The 19,551-nt window shown below is 38.3% G+C and overlaps 3 protein-coding genes across 3 annotated transcripts; 2 read left to right on the top strand and 1 right to left on the bottom strand.

The window, feature by feature from the left end:
* The first annotated feature begins 382 nt into the window (after window positions 1-382).
* Window positions 383-3,674, top strand: LOC129758938 (mucin-2-like). The gene is made up of 4 exons (XM_055756471.1): window positions 383-430; window positions 485-2,401; window positions 2,620-2,631; window positions 2,691-3,674. Exons 1-4 carry the CDS (start codon window positions 383-385, stop codon window positions 3,672-3,674), a joined length of 2,961 nt encoding a protein of 986 aa, XP_055612446.1.
* Window positions 3,675-8,952: 5,278 nt separating this feature from the next.
* Window positions 8,953-10,674, bottom strand: LOC129758922 (uncharacterized protein K02A2.6-like). The gene has a single exon (XM_055756470.1). The coding sequence runs from the start codon at window positions 10,672-10,674 to the stop codon at window positions 8,953-8,955; it is 1,722 nt and encodes a 573-aa protein (XP_055612445.1).
* A 4,256-nt stretch (window positions 10,675-14,930) lies between these two features.
* Window positions 14,931-15,845, top strand: LOC129748852 (uncharacterized). The gene is made up of 3 exons (XM_055743621.1): window positions 14,931-15,048; window positions 15,122-15,340; window positions 15,418-15,845. The coding sequence occupies exons 1-3, from the start codon at window positions 14,974-14,976 to the stop codon at window positions 15,583-15,585; spliced, it is 462 nt and encodes a 153-aa protein (XP_055599596.1). The 5' UTR covers window positions 14,931-14,973; the 3' UTR covers window positions 15,586-15,845.
* Window positions 15,846-19,551: the final 3,706 nt, after the last annotated feature.

Below are 19,551 nucleotides of genomic sequence, written 5' to 3'. Positions count from 1 at the left end.
CCTTTCGATTTTGTTGAATTCCTGAATTCGCTCGTGTTTGTGAAATACCTTTGTGATTATAAAAAACATGAAAAATAGATCATCTAAACCTTGTTAGATACTTGTTTGAATACCATAACTATTGTTAATGGTATTTTGACGAAATCAACGTAAAATTGAATTTTGATGGAAGGTCTAAAATGTTTGAATGAATATTCTAAAAATATCCATCGTTAATATCTTTTAAATTGATTCAGTCAACCGTTCAGTCTGTCAAAATGTAATAGGGAAAATCATTGTCCTATCTTCAATTTCCAAAATTCATTCATGCCGGTCGGAAGTTTATAAATATATCCAGGATGAAATCGACGTACGTTGCGTAAAGGTTAAAAATTTTTCAATGATGTTGGTGGTGTTCATAGTGCTGTTGATAAGTCAGTTAAGCGATGGCGTAAGTAATTAGCGCAGTTATACGATTTTTTTTTTTAAACATTAACATTTCTAGCATGACCTTCATCACGAGGTCGGCAGCCAACGTGTCATCGGTAGGCCTATTGCACCAACAATTTGCCGAAAAGTTCCGGAACCAAAAGTAGTGATCAGAAAAGTGATCCGACTGAGATCCAGTACAGCCCCTAGTACCACAACTACTACTTCAACCATAGCCACTTCTGCAAATCCTCAAAAAATCGTCAAGAAACGTCGAAAGTCAACCACAAGTGCTCCGGATACTTCAATTAGAACGACGAATTCTGGCTTTTCAATACGAATCGATTCGGTAGGTGTTACAGTACCATCTTCTGAGCTGGACGGCAATGTGACACCTCAGCAGCGAATGCGAAAAAGCTCAACTGCGAAACCAATTTTGACTACGCCTTCTACGAAAGATGCGACAAGGTTGACAACGTCACCAACAAAGGCAGCTTTGCAAACAGGCAAACCAAGTACAGCGAGACTGGTTCCGACAACCACAACCAAAAGCTTCTTCACAACGGATAAACTAAAACCATTGATTCGATCAACTTCGACAACAGCTGCAGCAAAAATTTCAACGACTTTCTCAAGCAGAACAAGTCCATCTGTCACAACACAAACGACGGAGTCTACTTCAAGAAGGAAGCGGCGACGGTCGACTACAAGACCGACGAGTACTGATTCAACTTCTACTAGCTCAATCACAAGAACAGTTGAAGCGGAGACCCTTAGAACACCAGTGTTTATCCCATTGCCTGAAGACGAAACTCAATGGAACAAATTTTCGACACAGAAACAAGCGGAATCATCCACTTCGGCACAGATTAGCTTCGAAACACCTACAACGATAACATCCGAGCTGTCGAAACCATCGACAAAACTGGATTCCAGAGCAGAATTTACTCAAGAGTTTAATCAACCAGAGCCTACTTCGGGACCTACTACTTCACCCAAATCGACTTCAGAAGCAGAACGCGCCTTTGAAACAGTAACTTCGAAGCAAGCTGCTCTTACAAAAGAGGAGAGAACAACGGCAGATCCAACAACTGTAACCAAATTGTTGGATTCAACAACAGAAGACGAATTTGGACGAATTACCACGGAAATGGAATTGTCCAGGAAAACCACGTCATCCGAGCCCAGTTCTGAGAATCTTTCCTCTTTTGCTTGGGAGGATTCGACCCGGACAATTCCGTCAGTTGTCGAAGATTCGTTCGAAAATCCTACGACTTCGACTTCCAAACCGATTTTCGTTCCCAAAACTAGTGATCTAGACCGTTTTGAGGAATCTACAACAACTTCTGCTACCATCGATTTTGATAGGGCACCTCAATCGAAGACTACTCTCTCGATTGATGATTCAACTCAAGGATTTGATTTCCCTTCAACAAAAAATTCAGCGTTCACGACACGAGAAGCTCCAACGTTCACATTTGAAGAAGATAAGATGGACGCTCCAATTCCAACGTTCAACGATAAATTTCCTACTGATTTTGGTAAGACTACAACATGGGAGACGGAAGAAATCAAAGACATCACAACCGAAATCAATGATAAACCAACCGAGAGTCAAACACAGCGAGCAACTCCGGAAGAAAATCGAACAACAGTTGCTGACCTTCAACCAATTACGGAGCTGGTTATGGATCGACATACGGATACCATTACTATCACAGAGCCGATAACCTCTTCAACAACAACTGGCAGAACTTCAACGAACCGAAAGGCAACCAAACCACCGAAAACAACTAAACCCACGAAACCGAGGAAGAAACCAAAGGCTCCAAATCGAAGCAAGGAGAGCGATGAATTCAAAAGTGGTGAAGAGAGTAATGAGGGCGGTAAAAAACCCAAACCCAACAGAGGACGTGGGAATCGAGAGCGGGAACGAAACGACCGGCGGAAAGGCAATCAAAACAAGAAGGGTAACAAAGAGTCTTCGCGTCCCGTGATGACGCAAAAAACAATGTGTTTAATGTATTTTTCAAAACCGGATGATCAAATTGTAGAATAATTGGGGTTAACTTAAGGGTACAGGTGTTGAATAAAGCTTTTTCAATTCATAAATTACTGGTGACTATTACGGGTTTCCGGCATTCGTGCGAAAACCTTCCACGAGAGATGAATCTGTCATTAGTTATTGTTTTCTCAATTATATTTTTGCAGATATGTTCCGCTGTAAGTATGGCATTAAACAATGTTTATCGATAACAATATAATAACAATTCCTTCAACAGCAAATATCACAAAACGGGGAAGAAAACTACGATGAAGTTACAACGAAACGTGCAGGGCGCAGAGTTGTAGTCAGAAGAGTCACTAAGACACCTACTCCTAGAACCATCTTCGTCGGCTCTAATAGACGACCAATGAATGGAAACGGTCGCCAACCGGGGAATCCGGTTAGAACTCCTGCTCTGAAACCAAGGCAACCAACGAAAAAACAAATAATAGTTCGAAAGGATGGAAAGGTTATTGTCAGAACTATAATTGGTAAAAGAATATCTACAACTAAGCAACCCACGCCAACGTCTAGAATACTGAAGAAACGAAAGAAGACGACGGCATTGTCAACGACTAGAAGACCGACCATCAGGCTGTCATCAACAACGAAAACAACGCGGGCAAGCTCTCCAACTACAAAAGCTCCGTCCACAACTCGAACGAGTTCAACAACTGTAAAAACTTCAACGACGAGGACAACAACAACGAATCGTCCATCGACTACAACGACAGAACAAACGACATCAACAGTAACAACCTCTACGGAAGCAGAAACGACAACCGAACTAGACACTACCGATACAACGGAAGAAACCTCAACAGAAATCGACCGACGAATGGCTGCACCAACAGCAACTACAACAGACGAACGTTCAACAACCACCGAAGAGTCATCAATCGAAGCCGAAGAAGATTACTCCGAGGAAGACGACCGATTTGCCCGGGACTACTTGGATGAGACGAGAATGGTGACGTTTGCAACGGCAGCTCCGCTGCTGACAACGGTTGAGACCATCGCTGAAAATACCATTGCGGCTAACTCGTTTGAGTATGTAGCCGACTATGGGCTGCCGTTTGGGAATTCGGACTACGAATACGTTACGCTGGAGCCGTTCGTCTTTGAACGGGATGAGGCGGTGGCAGCCGGAAGAAAGAATAAAGGGAAGGGGTCGCGAAAAACGAGGACTACCGTTAAGAGGTTGAAGAAAAATAGGTGAAGTGTTCAACATTGATCAGAAAGTAAAGCATATTACCTCGATAACTCTTTTTTGTTTTATTTAGTCTTCGTTTCTTGACCCTATTAGAAAAATCCAAAACTTTTGAAACCAAAATATGACGACAGTTCAAATTTGTTCGTTTGATTACAGCCATCAGCAGAGAACTATGGCCTACAAGCTGAAAATCGTAATTATCGGAAAACATATAATTTAGTAAGCAAATTTTTGGATAACCAATTTTGAATTCAGATTAACAGGTAAAACACTTCCACATAGATAACTTATTTAAAAACTTTGATTGCAATTATTTGTGAATCTTGAACGATCCAGTGTATCAGCTGGGTCACAAGATCTACTAATTCTCTATTAATAAAATGTCGACGGTATCAATGAGCTTCTGCTTCAACAAGTATCTCCTAGCCACCTCGTGCTCCAACTACGATATTAAAGCTTTCACCAAATTTTAACTGAACGGGAAAACCCTTACTAGTCAGATTTTCCAGCTCCATACTGTAAACTGTTCCGTAGAGACCGAGGTCCTCACAACAGTACTAAATCCACTGCCGGTGGAGTTCTGATTGCCATCCGATCCAGATTTTCAGCTCGACGAAGAATCATGGAACATCAAGAAATAATGTGGATCCGCATCGATCTGGGTACTCGGAAGCTCTACGTTGGGGTTGTGTATCTACCCCCTTGTCGTGCCAAAAACGTGACCTTTGCCGAGTCGTTTTCCTGTGGCTTTTCTAGATTGTGTTCCCTCAACGTGCCTGAGAATCACATTCTCATTATTGGCGATGATGCTAACCGAGCATAACTTACCGTTCCGGTACCCCGATTGGCAGGCTTCCAAAATCCTATTGGAGCCCCTGTGGCCACCTGTGATTCCGACTTTAGAGTTAGAGCTGGATTTCCTCAGCTCAATTTCATCTTAATCCTGTACACAGGAAAAATTATTTCCTGTAAAATTACGCAAATGTTCTGTAACAAAAAGGAGCAGGATATTTACCGTAATTTTACAGGTCGAAAACATGATTACGTGACATTTAATTCTTAGTGTACAACTTTTTTACAGGACATTTGCTGTAATAAAAAATGAATCTTCGTTAACTTTCAAGGAAAACAATTTAAAATTACAGGTTTTGTTAATTACAGGTGATTTATTTTAAAGGTTGCAGTTTTCAGTGACACGTAATAGCCAAAATTTTTTTCTGTGTAGAATCATGGTAATAAACATAGTGAAATTTTTTTTCATAGAATAATTATTGAATTCTTAAATTTTACAGGTTTTGCAATTTCTACACGATACCATGTCGATGATATAAACGAAGAATGAGACGATTGCAAGGCATATTCGAAAAATACAATCTGGTTTAATAGCTGTGTAATTGTTTTTTTTTTTCACACTTTTCTGGAATAAATTTTCCACAGCTACTTATGTATGTATGTATGTATGTATGTTTATAAATTAGAGTTCAAGTTTTTTGCTCATCTTTTTCAATAAACATCATAAAACGATTTTTTTGTTGATAATTCTTTGAGGATGATTTCCCAGCGCTGTTTTTTCGATGAAATGTGTAATTTGAATAAAGCAAACAAAATTTACAATTTTATGTTATTTCCAGTCATTTCTAACAGATTTACTTCTTAATATTTACCCCAAACCAATCTTATTTGAAAATATGATTTGAATAACTGACTATCTATATAATTGGCAAAGTTTGTTTATGAACAGTGGCCAGCATACGGATTTTAAGTTATTATTAGACAGTCTTTGAAACCCGGTATAGAAAATCATAATTAGGGTGATTTGCCAATAGTTGAACAGCTAAGCACATGATTTTGGTTTTTATGCTGTATTTTATTCATTTTAACCAAATTCACTCGATTTTTTTGTCGATTGCATTCATACAGGTTTAGTAAACAACATCTAAAAGTTCAAATGCTCAAAAAAGTGAAGTAAAAATTTAAAAAATCATTTAAAAGAGCTTGTCTGTGTCCAATAGTTGCACAGGCGAATTTTATGTTGTACCTAATGCTGTCCGATTTTTTCCAATGGTTGCACATTTCAAAAATCTCCTTAAGGTTCAGCCACTATGTGGTCGAAGAGGCTGATTTTTATTACGGAAGTTTATTATGAGAATTTCTAGTTCAAATGAAATCCAATGTGGAGACGGCCTCTTTTGAGGGGGGTCTTCCATATAAACCGTTCAAAGAACAATGCGAAAATTGTGACCCAAAATCGAAAAAAACACGAAGCCGCTGGTTTGAGAATCTGGAATGGCATTTATCACACGTGAAATTTCCTCAGAAACTCAAATATGACTCTGAATTTAACTGGGGCCATCTGAGTGAGGTGTTATTTGACCTTACTTGCCCAGTATAGAGCTTTTTTCTTTATATGTTCTACCAACATAAAATTTTGTGTTTTTGAAATTCCATAGAAAAAAAAGAAAAGAACTGAAAGATATTTAAATCTTTTAAAAGTGCCTATTTACAGATGAAAGGATAAAAGGACGTGATCTGTTTTGCCCCCTCTTACCCCAATGAATAAAATGTGATTTCATAAAATAATTGCTTCAGGACTTAGTTTGAAGTCTATTGATTTTTATTTAATTCATACCAATTTAATGTTTAAAAATGGGCTCAATCACGCCCATAGTTCCAGACCTTACATCTGACTTATTGAATAATCTTTTCAAAAAAGTAATTTATTTTGAAGGTTTTTTTTTTATGAAAGTGGGATTATTTGTAATGAATGTCACCTCTGTAGCATTTCATACATCTTCATGAAACATTTATTCATATTGAAAACTTTCCCAACAATTTTTCGGCTGGAAAACTGTTTTCATCAAATTAAGTTTCACGAAGTTATGACTGTTTATTTGTCTAAAAAGAGCCAAATAAAACTTCACTCAAATGTTTTGGGTCTAGCTCGACGGCAGATTTGAATTTCTGATTAAATTGCTCATGATAAGTAATTTTTCGGATTTTTCAACCTTGGACTTCGATTTTTTTTGGATTTAGTGTCGAAGTTTTCCTAATGTACAATATTTTGACAAGATTATTATCTGATCTTATTATATTTTCGGATTTTTCGATCCTGGACTTCAAGTTTTTTGGGATTTAGGGTCGAAGTTTTCCTATGGTACAATGTTTTGACAAGATTATAATCAAAAACAAGGGGTTTGCTGTTGACATGAAACACAGTACTTTAAGATTTGTCGTCTCGAAATTTGAGAACAGGGTTTATTTAGAGAAAAATCCAGTTTCTTTGCATTAAATGTTGAGTAAATAGTCGGGATAAAGAGTCCCACAAGGACAAAGCAGTTTAATTGACTATGACATTTTTCAGACATTGCAAGTTGCCCGACTTTTTAATACAAGGATGTGTTTTTCAACGAGTTAAATAATCTCAAAACTTCAATTTCAATATTTAAAGATTGATAAAATATATTTATGGAAATATGAAGTGTCATTGCATAAAGGTTGAATTATTAAAAATCAACATTGAGTGCATAGAATATGAACATTCTGAGTGGAAAACAATTAATTAAAGCACAGAAATTACTCAAATTTAATGTTAAACGTAATTATCCAACATTTAGCAAAAAAAAACATGTCATATTAAAGACAATCCGAGTTCTTTTTTCAGTTGCATTTAATCAATGAATGTGTTCAATTTTATATGGAAATTTGTATGGACGAAGAAATTTTTGCTTATAAAATCTTCCAGGAAATTTAAAAAAAGTTTAAATGAAGTTTGTCTTCGATTAGATATTGATTTTACCAATGCTCATGCATCTTTTTTGCCAACATGAGAAGAAGAAAAGTATTTCGCAAAAAAAAGTTATAACCATAACCAAAATAAAAAATCGGAATCGATTGAAAAGTATTAGTAACTTTTAGTACATTTCGGGTGATTTTGGAATGATAATTTTCATTTCCCGTACAAATCAAAACACGTTGCGCTAATTCAGGACTACTTTTTTGAGTCCTCAATATTCCAAAATTTTTATTGCTATTTTTGGCAGTATAAACAACCATGCAATGTTTTTGGAGGTATACAAATTAATAAATTTGAAATTTCCATAGATATCTTGCATCAGACTTATGTACAACAATGGGGCATGAGAAGATTGAGTCGACCAATTGTTGCACGATCTGATATATTTTCTGGTTGTGTATGGATCGTAATTTTTTTTCAAAATCATGGTGTTAAAATTGTTCAACAAACGTTTCGTAGAGAAAATTGATACGAAAAACGTTTTGTTCTGACGTAAAACCTTATTTGCCGTAGAAGGAATCTTGAGGTTTTGCTTAACAAATAGCACAAAAATAGCGCGAAAAAAACAAGAAAAATCAAAACTGTCGTTAGATGCATACATTACAACAGAAAATATCGCCAAAGCATGATTTCACCAGTAAACATTCCAATTAACATGATTCAGTTTTATTTTTGAGAAAAAGTTGAAAAACAGCTGAAATATTGATAATTGAAGTTACTCTGTGCAACAATGGGTAAAGAGACAACGATTGGCAAATCACCCTATTACGGTTTAGTTTTTCTAAAATAACATAATAAAAGCAATAATTGAACAGAATCCCGGTGCAGCTGGCCATTTAGGCTCACAATGGGTAGCACCAAAGCTACTGCTGCAAAACTAATCCTTCATCTCACCATTCAGAGCAATTCCGCATTGATTGATCTGTGCATCTTCCACGGGATGGAAACTGGTTGTAGCAATTTTGCACTTTGAGACGGTAATAAGTCTTATTGTAACGGTTGTTCCCATCGTATCGTTAAAAAAATCTAGCACTTCTGAAAATTTTCAATAAAAAATTATTTTAAAGCTGAACGTTAGCAAATAATCAGAAAACCTTACATTTTTTCAACAATTAGCGCTTGATTTTTGTTTCCACACGACAAAAGCAATCCAAACTTTTCTTCGCTTCGCTTCATGAATCATTCGCCAAGAAGCATACTCACAAACGAATTGAAGGATTGTTTTAAGAATTGAGTTAGTTACCATGAAACTATGGATAAAAAAAGAGTGATGATTGTTTGATGGTTACCGTTAGTTACTCAAAAATAACAGGTCACTGAAGAGTGAGAAAAACCCAAACAGAATATGTCCCATTCTTTGCTTAGGAATGTGTTGAATGAAGAGAAAAGCCTTTTAACGTAGGGGAAGAAATTTGTTGGCGACTATGATTAGGTCGAAGAACTATTCTGAGCGAAGATCGCCAACCTTGGTTCCAGGACGACACCGGCTTGCTAGGTCCAATCGTTGTTGCGGTACACCTTGGCCCAAACGAGACTTTGGATGCTGTAGTTCCTCGCTTTAATACCATGATTTTTGTTGAACTGATCTTCTTGGTTGGTTCTTCCTTCTTTGTGGACCTCGGAAGGTGGTCGAAGCAAATCCAGGCTGTTTCGCATTAGTCGGCCCAGCAGAAGTTCTCCAGGCGACTTCCCACTCGGTGCACTCCTGCATGGTGTTGAACGATAGCACAATAATAACGTGTCAAATGCTTCGCCTAGTGCCTCTCCCCCGGTGATTATTTTCTTGAGAGATCTTTTAAAGATGTGTACGAATCTCTCGGCAAGGCCGTTTGACTGTGGATGAAACGGTGCAGTCTTTAGGTGCATAATAGCATTTGTGTCACAAAATCGCTCAAACTGGTAGCTGGTAAATTGTGTGCCGTTATCGGACACAACCTTTTTCGGAACCCCAAATCTGTAGAAAATTCCGCGGAGCATCCGCAGAGTAGCTGTTGTGGTAATTTCCTTGGTATGAACGATTTCTGGCCACTTCGAGTAAGAGTCGACAAGTACGAAGTAGTAGTACCCGTCAACAGGACCAGCGTAATCGAGATGAAGCCTCTCCCATGGCTTTTCCGAAGTTGACCAGGATTCGAGGTCGGTTTTCCGGTCAGTTTTCGCCACACTTGCGCACTCATGGCATGCCCGAACGAGTTTGGCGATGTCTTCGTCGATGCTAGGCCAATAGACATATTGGCGAGCCACGGAGCGCATTCGCTCGATCCCCGGATGGCCTTTATGTAACTGTTGCAGCACTCGTTTTTGGTTTCCGGTCGGGATGGTTAGTCGTTCTCCATACATCACACAACCAGCGACAACAGAGAGATCTTCACGTCGCTGGAAAAACTGTTGAAGTTTTCCATCGGAGATACTTGATTGTTTCGGGGGCCATCCGGACTGAATGAACCGAATGACTTGTTGAAGAGTGTTGTCTTTTCCAGTTTCAGATTGGATGACCTTAAACGAAAGTGGGAAATTCGAAAGCGATTGATGGACAACAGTTCTTACCATGTGTTCGAGCTCAAGGCTTGCAATAACATATTCCTCTTCTGGCCGGATGTGTCGATTAATAAGCCGTGATAATATGTCGGCGTGGCCGAAGGAATCTGTTGACACATAGCGTATTTCGAAATCGTAGAGTAATATAGTCAAGGCCCATCTTTGTAGCCGGTTGGCTGTGAAGACGGGGATGCCTTGCTTGGATCCGAAGATGGAAAGGAGCGGTTTATGATCGGTTTCCAGGATGAAGCGACGACCGTAAATTATCCGGTGGAACCGTGTGACCGCGAAAATGAAAGCCAGGCCCTCCTTTTCAGTTTGGCTATAATTGCTTTCGGCCGGGGTGCGGCCACGGGAAACATGACAAATTGCCTTCACGTTGCCGTCAGGAAAGCGATGATCGATGCGGGCGCCAATGCCGACATTGGAGGCGTCGGCGGACACAATGATGTCTAGCTTCGGATTGAAATGTGTCAGAAGCAACGGTGACTGCAGAACTTCCCGAAACTTGTCGAAGGAGGTTTGGCAAGCTTTGGACCACTCGAACTTGACACCAGTTTTGAGCAGTTGGTCCATGGAGTACCGTAGGGCACGCATCTCCTTAACATATTTCCCATAATAATTCACCGCCCCCAAATAGGAGCGCAGCGACGGCACGACGTGTGGGGGTGGCATGTTGACTATGGGGGCGATTTTTGCTGGGTCAGGCCGGATACCGTTGCCATCAAGAATTTGGCCCAGGTACTTAACCTGTGGCATGTAAAACCTGCATCGATTCGGACGGTAAACCCAAATTCTTCCAACCGCTGTAGAAACGAGAAAAGGTTCGCTGGTGTTCTTCCTCGTTCCTGCCACCCACCAGAATGTTGTCGAGGTACCCGGATGTAGATGCTAGGCCTGCTGGCATTGTCTCAACCAGATGCTGAAACGCACCAGGAGCGGATCGGATGCCTGGCGAGAGCCTTGTGTACCGGAATAAGCCCTTGTGTGTGTTGATGGTGAGTAGCTGCTGGCTTGCCTCGTCCACCGGAACCTGCAGGTAAGCGTCGGATAAGTCGATATGGCTGAAAATCCGACAGCCAACCATTCTCGTAAAAATGTCATCCGGAAGAGGCAACTACCCGCCAGCTTCGGTTCGAGAACGCTGTTGAGGCCGGTTGAGAAATCCGCGCATATTCGAATTCGGCTTCCGCACGGCGACAATTGGTGCTGTCCAATCGGGAAAATCGACCTGCTTGATGATTCCCAATTTCTCGAGCCGATGGAGTTCCTCTTCGACGACACTTTCCATACTATAAGCGACCGGGCGTTTCGGTCGAAACACCGGCTTTGGATCACCCTTGAGCACTAGATGGGCTGGAGATTTGTTGCACAGGCCCATCTTGTCCGTGAAAACTCTAGGGAACCGTGTTCGCAGGGCAGCCAAGCTCTGGGATGGCTGAACTTGGACCTTGTTGCAGAGAGTGCTGATCGGATTGTCCCACAATCCAAACAAGTCAAGCCAGTCGATGCCGAAAATATCGAGGTTGACGTTAGACGGAGCGATGTAACACCGACCGCCCTTGGTGATTCCGTTGGCTGTGATCTGGCACTGGAACTGTGATACCAGATTGAGCGGCCCTCCGAACGCTGTTTTGGCACAGCAATCTGCTTGCTGGATCTTCGGACGGCCAATTTTGACCCAGGATCGGTGGGAGATGATTGAGATGTCCGATCCTGTGTCCAATTGCAACCGTAATAATACACTATTCACTTTTGCGTTTACAAATTTGCGTCCGGTGGTAAGTTGGTTCACACTCAATGTTTTTGTTGATTGATACACTTTTGTTGTTCTTCTTATGCCTCCCGGACGCAGATGACGAAACGTTCGAAGAAAAGCACTTACAATATCTTTCGCGGTGTCCGATTTTTCCACACTGTTTGCACTTGTGCTTACGGAAGCGACAATCTTTGTGATAGTGCATGCCCCCGCAAGACCAGCACGGTGTTCTTGGATGAAAATTATTGTTGTTCTTCGGGTGCTGGTTTAGCTTTTTCGGCCACTTTTTCTGGGCCAGCACTTTCACTGCTGGAGCCGTTTCCACCAAGACCGTATCTTGTCTGAGGTTCACTAGGCTGTTACACTGTTTGACAACTTGTTGTAACGTTAAGTTCACATTTTCGTTCAGTTTATTGATAAGCCTCATACGGATCTCAGTGTCAACGGTTGATTTCAAGCCACACACAAAAATAAGACACTTGAATTGTTCTTCTTGTAATTCGGTTAGCTTGAAATCAACACAAGGTTTATTCACACGGCAGGAATATGCCAAATAATCTTCACTCTCCTCTTTTGAAGTCTGCAGGCAACTGTAGCGCCTCCGGAACGAAGAGATAGACGCTCCAAACAAAGAATTCAGCTTTTCCACCGTCTCCGAGAATGAAAAGTCTCGAGCGAGCTTGGGTAGTATGAAACTGCTTTACCGCTGATGGTCGTGAGGACTCAACTTCCTCAGAAGGAGTCTTATTTTTGCTGCGTCGTCTAGCTTGGAAGCATCGCGATCAAAAAGATCGATGACGCGACGATTTAGAGGTTCCCGACTTCGCGACTCTTTTTAAACGACGGATCGACGCACAATTTAGCACGGATTCGAAAAAATACTCGTCGCCACTGTTGCGATAACTTTGTGTGGGCGTAGTAAAACACTTTTATACAGTTTAAAATTGTATTTGTATATTAAAACTGTAAGGACTACAATAAACGTGTTAACTACTCGAGATCGCAATATAAAAAGGTAAAGATGGAATGACACTTATGTTGAGCTTCCGCCCATTACCGTTGGAACCGTGACGTCTATCAGGCTGACGGCTGTCAGCGGATGAGTTGGTTGATGACGATGATGACGGGGGGGTCCCAACATTAAGTCTTTGAACTCCTTTGAAATCATACTTCAAAGCAAAAGTCTAAAATCAAGTCCTATATCTATGTAGTAGACAAAAGGTTCTTAGTTTTCAAATCAAAAATGAATTGTTTTAAAAGATCGATTTTTTGCCTTTCTTACAGAAAGGTATAGTTATCGGTCGATTTGGGAGATCCTTAATTATGGGTCTTAGATATACCTTTATAGGTACCTATCGAATCAGCTCGACGAGTTCAGACGATGTCAGTGTATTTGTGTGTGCATGTGTGATTTTTAGTAAACATTGTCCACACGTTTTTGCGAAACTGGGAAGTGCAATAAAAATGATTTTCGTCTTAAAAATTTTGTTTTTTTTCCCTCTTCAATGTATAAAAGAAAGAAAAAAAAACAAAATAGTTTGAAAAATAAATTTTCATAGTAATTATCATCAAATCTTCACTCCAAAAAACGTGCCAATTTGGCTTGCTAGCTACAACCAGCAATCACTAAAATCAAGATTATCGTATATATGACGTCATATACACGATAGGCGCGCTCGCTACACGCTACTCGCTACACGATAGGCGCGCTCCACTCCCACTCATGACGTCTTCATGACGACAAAACGAGCGGGAAGAAGGAGTAGGAAAGATTAGTAAATTTGTAATATATTTAATTTCTGTACCAGTTCAGTGTTAACTGAACCGGTTTCAAAAATTTAAGAGCTGAAGCTCTAAATTCGTATTATGATAATACGGTGTTTCATAAAGGGGTACAACCCCAAACTTGTCGTATCAAACCGATGGGTGTAGCGTTAAACACCGCATTTTTCTGCAGCGATGGCTGGCTTCGATACGTCGAATCAAGCGTGAATCTGTTAGATAATTTTGTAGTAAGTTTGAAAAAGGGCGAACGCGCCAAATGTAAACAAACCTAGCAACAAACGAACGTAACATTTCATAAAGGCGAAACTATCAGTTAGCTCGAAAAAAACGCTTTTGAAACTTCGGAACATCTAATCAAATCCTATTTAAAAAAATCGACGCTATCTATTAGCCCTACCCGGATAAAAAAAATCCCATTTTAAATAGGCGTAATTTCGCGTCCAAACGAAAATGCATCAACAAAAAGTTTCACCCAATTTAATTTTATCAACATTTTTTGTACAGACGCGTTAATTTCAAGATGTTGAATTACCTGGACTTTAAAGTATTTCTGATTTTAAACTTAATTTAAAAAAAATCGGGTCCAATAGTGAGTTTCAGAATTCAGATTAAAATCCAAAAATTCAAATGCAATCCAGCGCTAGACGATTTACAAAACAAATTTACAAAACCGACATAATTGACAAAAATGTCAAAATAGTCAATTACTACAAAAATGATATAATGGTTTAAATTTTCTTAAATAACAAAGTGGACATAATTGACAAAATTGATAAAAATTACTAAATAGACAACATTCACAAACTTTTATTATCTTTAAACAAACCTGACAAATTTCGTATTTATGGCAAAAATTTGGCAAAAATTAACCAAAATTGACCAATTTTGAATGGTTTGACAGAAATGATAACATTTACAAAATTGGCAAAACTGGATAGATAAAATGAATATAAATCATATAACTGAAAAAGTTTTCAGGATATGCAAAATTAACAGAATCAATATAGCAAAAAATTAAACAAATTTACAAAACTGACATAATTTACAAAAATTTCAAAATAGTCTTGCCTACTTTTCTTCAATATGCAACCACCCGTAGCTGTAGGCGCGCTGGTCCTATTCACACTTTGGGATGATATTTTATTAATTTTATGGTTTCCATTTTTGCGTGTAGAAGTGACAACAGCGGAGCCATCAATGTAAACAAATCAAATCCACCAGCTTTGACCGATCCATTTTGCCCATTTGATTTCATTTCTTATCAGTATTCATTTTGTAATAAACATGTTCAAAATAGTGTGCTCGTCATCTGGATCGGGGCGAAAGTAATGTATTCAGAACAGATTTGTCCGTCGAGGCAAGAGATAGTTTCCCTGGATGATCTCATGGAAGAGAGTCCCACAACATTACAGCGCGTTGCAGACTTCTCGATGCCTCAAAGGATGACGAAGTTAGGCTGCCACAGCCTGTCCACCATGGCAGTTGACTTCGTGAGTTATTTAACGGTAAGCTCTGTTGACCGGAAATTCGTTTGAAATAAAAGACTAACAAATCCCATGTCGATATTGTTTATTCCAGCGTAGGAAGTGGGGACACCTCCCGGAGAGCCGCGAGCAAGCAATATACAAAATTCTAAGGACACCAATGCGGAAAAAAATGTTCCTTTTTTCCAAACGAATTAGCTGCAAAACTTATTCGAAAAAAAGAACAATCCAACTTCGAAGTCTATTTTTATGGTTCGAGAACAGGTTGCTAATCCGCAAAAATAGTGATCGTGATCGAAATCTTAATGCTAAGGTAACAATAGTGTGCTTGGCTGAAAAAAATTAACCCGTTATGAAGCAACAACACTCTCTTCTCTGTTTTTTTTTCAGCTTTTTAACGATAACTGTGACTACTTTGGCAAACAACACGTACTTCTCAACACTTCTAAAAAAATTATAAATTCTGGCAAACCGCTCTCGTCATCTTGTGTTAAGAGCTTTGATGGAAAATTGACTAAAGTGCAGTTCACCTTATCGACGAACATACACGATCGGTAGCATGGCCTATGGTCTCAACCACCTTTATGCTTTTCTGCTGCATAGTTAATCGTCATCGACAACTAGTTCGTGCCCTACAGTCCGTTAGCAAGTCAAACGTTGTTTTGTTCTCGGGGCGAACTTGATGCCTGCCAGTGTAAAGAAGCTTTTTTGAAGAACAACGAGAGTGGTTTATTTTAAACCTACTGCAAGAAACCATAAGTTAAAAGGTTTTTCTGAAATACAAAACCCTGTTATTACGGAGAATACTGATTCAAATGTTTGGCATGTGACAAAGGATATCCTAGGCTTAAAATCAGCGTTGTGCTAAAGGTAACTCTAGGAACTCAACCAAGTCTGCGTAGGGCCGACTTATGTGACCTAACCAGAGTATTCCACTAAATTCAGCAGTTGGATTCGCGCTTCATCCAGCGTGAATGACCGCTGCAACGGATCGGATATTCAAAAGTGCATCTCGGGATAGCGCTTTGCGAATGGAAACACTAGCGTATGTGCGTTTTGTGCTTTTAAATTTCATTTTTTTTTTGCAAGACAACATCATTGACTGTTACCAAAGGCTAATGTCTGCTACATCAATTCATCAATTTTACCATGTGAACTATAATCAGTATTATTGTTTTTAAGGAAATTCAATTTGAAATCTTCGATCAATTGTGGAAGACAAAAAATGTATTACATTGAGCAATAAAAGGTGGAATATACTTAGAACATCTTCAAAACGCACAGGCTGCTGGAAGTTTAACTTAAAGAAAAAAAAACTATGCAATCTTTACCAGGATGCCATGGTAGAGCTTTCATCATATAGAGCTATGACAAAACAATTCACCAGAGAATTAAGTCATTGTCATCATGTTATCAGAACAGGCCTCTCATTTCCTGTGATTATCAGTTGATGCCTTTAATCTCTAAAACTCAAATGCTTATCAAGGAGTGTAACGTTTTGAAATTAATACAATCAATCCTTTAGTCAGCCCACAAATGCTTTCTTGATCTTAAAATGTCAAGCCCCATGCAGACATGGCTTGGTTGAACAGTTTACTTTCAATCATAATTTTTTTTAACTTGTAATGCGCGATGTTATTATTTATGTGACGTTATATCACCGCTACACAGACTCTATGTTAGAATCATGGATACTCTTTTCTCGCTGTCTTCACTCCATAGGTCCAGAGCAAATGTTGATTATTTGAAACACATGGTTGGAAACCTTTTTTGCCTTTCTTTCAGAAAGGTATAGTTATCGGTCGATTTGGGAGATCATTAATTATGGGTCTTAGATATACCTTTATAGGTACCTATCGAATCAGCTCGACGAGTTCAGACGATGTCAGTGTATTTGTATGTATTGGTGTGATTTTTTATAAACTTTGTCACTACGTTTTTGCGAAACTGGGAAGTACAATAAAAATGATTTTTGTCTTAAAAAATTTGATTTTTTTCCCTCTTCAATGTATAAAAGAAAGAAAAAAAAAACAAAAAAGTTTGAAAAATAAATTTTCATAGTAATAATCATCAAATCATCACACCAAAAAACGTGTCAATTTAGCTGGCTGGCCACAACAAGCAATCACTAAAATCAAGATTATCGTATATATGACGTCAAATTATATGTGACGTCATAGATACGCGCTTGCTATCGAAAAGTATGGACCTGTCGATGTGTGAAAGGGGGAACAGACAGGCTTCACTCCCTCTCAGGTTTGATGTCATGGTGACAGAAACCGTATGGGAGGAAGACGCCAGTTCATATTTTCCCGGCCAATGATTGAATTTTTTTCATTTTAATGGTTCAGTTTACACCGAACCATTTCAAAAATTTCGGAACCGAAGCTCCGAATTATAAATTATAAAATGGTTTTTTATATTGTAATCTGTAATTAAAAAATCATGTTTCTAATTGATTTTGAATATATATTTAACTGATCATTGGACTCTATGTTAGAATCATTGATACTCTGTTCTTGCTGTCTTCACTACAACGTTTGATCCCAGAGCAAACGTTAAATTATTTGAAATTCATGGTTAGATACCTTTTTTTACATTGTAATCTTCAATTTTATATTCATGTTCTTGATCGATTTGAAAATATATTTTACCGATCATTGGACTCTGTGTTAGAATCATTGATACTCTATTATCGCTGTCTTCACTCCATAGGTTACCCAGAGAAATCGTTGAATTCTTTGAAACATATGGCTGGGGACCTTTTTTTTATATTGTAATCTGTAATTAAAAAATCATGTTTCTAATTGATTTTGAATATATATTTAACTGATCATTGGACTCTATGTTAGAATCATTGATACTCTGTTCTTGCTCTCTTCACTACAACGTTTGATCCCAGAGCAAACGTTGAATTATTTGAAACACATGGTTAGATACCTTTTTTTACATTGTAATCTTCAATTTTATATTCATGTTCTTGATCGATTTGAAAATATATTTTACCGATCATTGGACTCTGTGTTAGAATCATTGATACTGTATTATCGCTGTCTTCACTCCATAGGTTACCCAGAGAAATCGTTGTCCAATGTAATTAAAAAATCATGTTTCTAATTGATTTTGAATATATATTTAACTGATCATTGGACTCTATGTTAGAATCATTGATACTCTGTTCTTGCTGTCTTCACTACAACGTTTGATCCCAGAGCAAACGTTGAATTATTTGAAATTCATGGTTAGATACCTTTTTTTACATTGTAATCTTCAATTTTATATTCATGTTCTTGATCGATTTGAAGATATATTTTACCGATCATTGGACTCTGTGTTAGAATCATTCATACTCTATTATCGCTGTCTTCACTCCATAGGTTACCCAGAGAAATCAGAATTCTTTGAAACATATGGCTGGGGACCTTTTTTTTATATTGTAATCTGTAATTAAAAAATCATGTTTCTAATTGATTTTGAATATATATTTAACTGATCATAGGACTCTGTGTTAGAATCATTGATACTCCGTTCTTTCTGTGTACACTCCATAGGTTATCCAAAGCGAACGAAAAATTAACTCGCTATGTGCTTTCAGTTCAACAACACAAAGGAGGAAAATGATAACTCAAGTTTAAGTTCTTAGAATCGAACAACGTTTTGAATGTTGGTCAAACTTAATTTTGGGTACTAAAAAAGGAGCGTGTGAGAAGTGGGTTTTTGTTTGGCATTTTATGTCTAGAAAAAAATATTTTCAACCGCTTTTTCGTTGAAAGGTGAGTGAATACGATTACAATTCCAAAATTCGAGTGGAAAGAGTAATTTTTTGGAAAATATAAAGTAGTGAGAATAATATTCACGGTTGATAATACACAGTGGGACAAGTGCGAATAATACAGGAGGTAAGTGCAAACGCATATTTTAGCTATGAAACATCGACCTTGCAAAAATTTATTTCTTGTAAACGGGGCTTCGATTGTCCCCTGTCATCAGGGGTGGAGGAGGGCGCTGTTAGAAACTGGTCAAGTGAAAATTATGTTTACAGCGACTTTTAATTTCAACTCCTATGTGGAGTTGATTTGTATCATTTTCAATTTCAATTTTCTCATAACATAGCGGGTTCTTGACGACAAACTCTTTATTGAAACAATCCTAACATTCGGAAGTAAATGAAAATCTTTAATTCTTTTTCAATCAACCAATATATTTATTCTTGAAATTTGTTCTGACTAATTTTTTAATTTGTTTTATCATGATTGTTTGGAGCTATCTGTTTTTATGTTCCGACATCAAATATTCAAATTAAAAGCCAACTATGTTGTTTTTTAAAATTTTCAAAAAGCCAACAAAACGAGGCGAAACAAAAAGAGGTGTGGAAGTAATTCTTCTAGAAAACAATGTGTGTTTGAAGATTCAGAATTTAGATTCAGTACATATGTTGATTCAAAATTAGATTAATATTTATGATTGATATACAGAATTGTAATTCTGAATTTAGATCTAGATTTCACACAAGCTTAGATGCAT

This window comes from Uranotaenia lowii, chromosome 1 (assembly GCF_029784155.1).
Source record: "Uranotaenia lowii strain MFRU-FL chromosome 1, ASM2978415v1, whole genome shotgun sequence".
NCBI classification, from domain to species: Eukaryota; Metazoa; Arthropoda; class Insecta; order Diptera; family Culicidae; genus Uranotaenia; species Uranotaenia lowii.
This window is presented reverse-complemented; position numbering and strand designations above follow the sequence as displayed.

Bases quoted from the DNA above. Each gene is read 5' to 3' on its own strand.
- LOC129758938 (XM_055756471.1), top strand. From the start codon at position 383: ATGTTGGTGGTGTTCATAGTGCTGTTGATAAGTCAGTTAAGCGATGGC. The intron at 431-484 runs GTAAGTAATTAG...TAACATTTCTAG, and splicing joins TAAGTCAGTTAAGCGATGGC to CATGACCTTCATCACGAGGT.
- LOC129758922 (XM_055756470.1), bottom strand. From the start codon at position 10,674: ATGCCACCCCCACACGTCGTGCCGTCGCTGCGCTCCTATTTGGGGGCG.
- LOC129748852 (XM_055743621.1), top strand. From the start codon at position 14,974: ATGCCTCAAAGGATGACGAAGTTAGGCTGCCACAGCCTGTCCACCATG. The intron at 15,049-15,121 runs GTAAGCTCTGTT...TGTTTATTCCAG, and splicing joins ACTTCGTGAGTTATTTAACG to CGTAGGAAGTGGGGACACCT. The intron at 15,341-15,417 runs GTAACAATAGTG...TTTTTTTTTCAG, and splicing joins ATCGAAATCTTAATGCTAAG to CTTTTTAACGATAACTGTGA.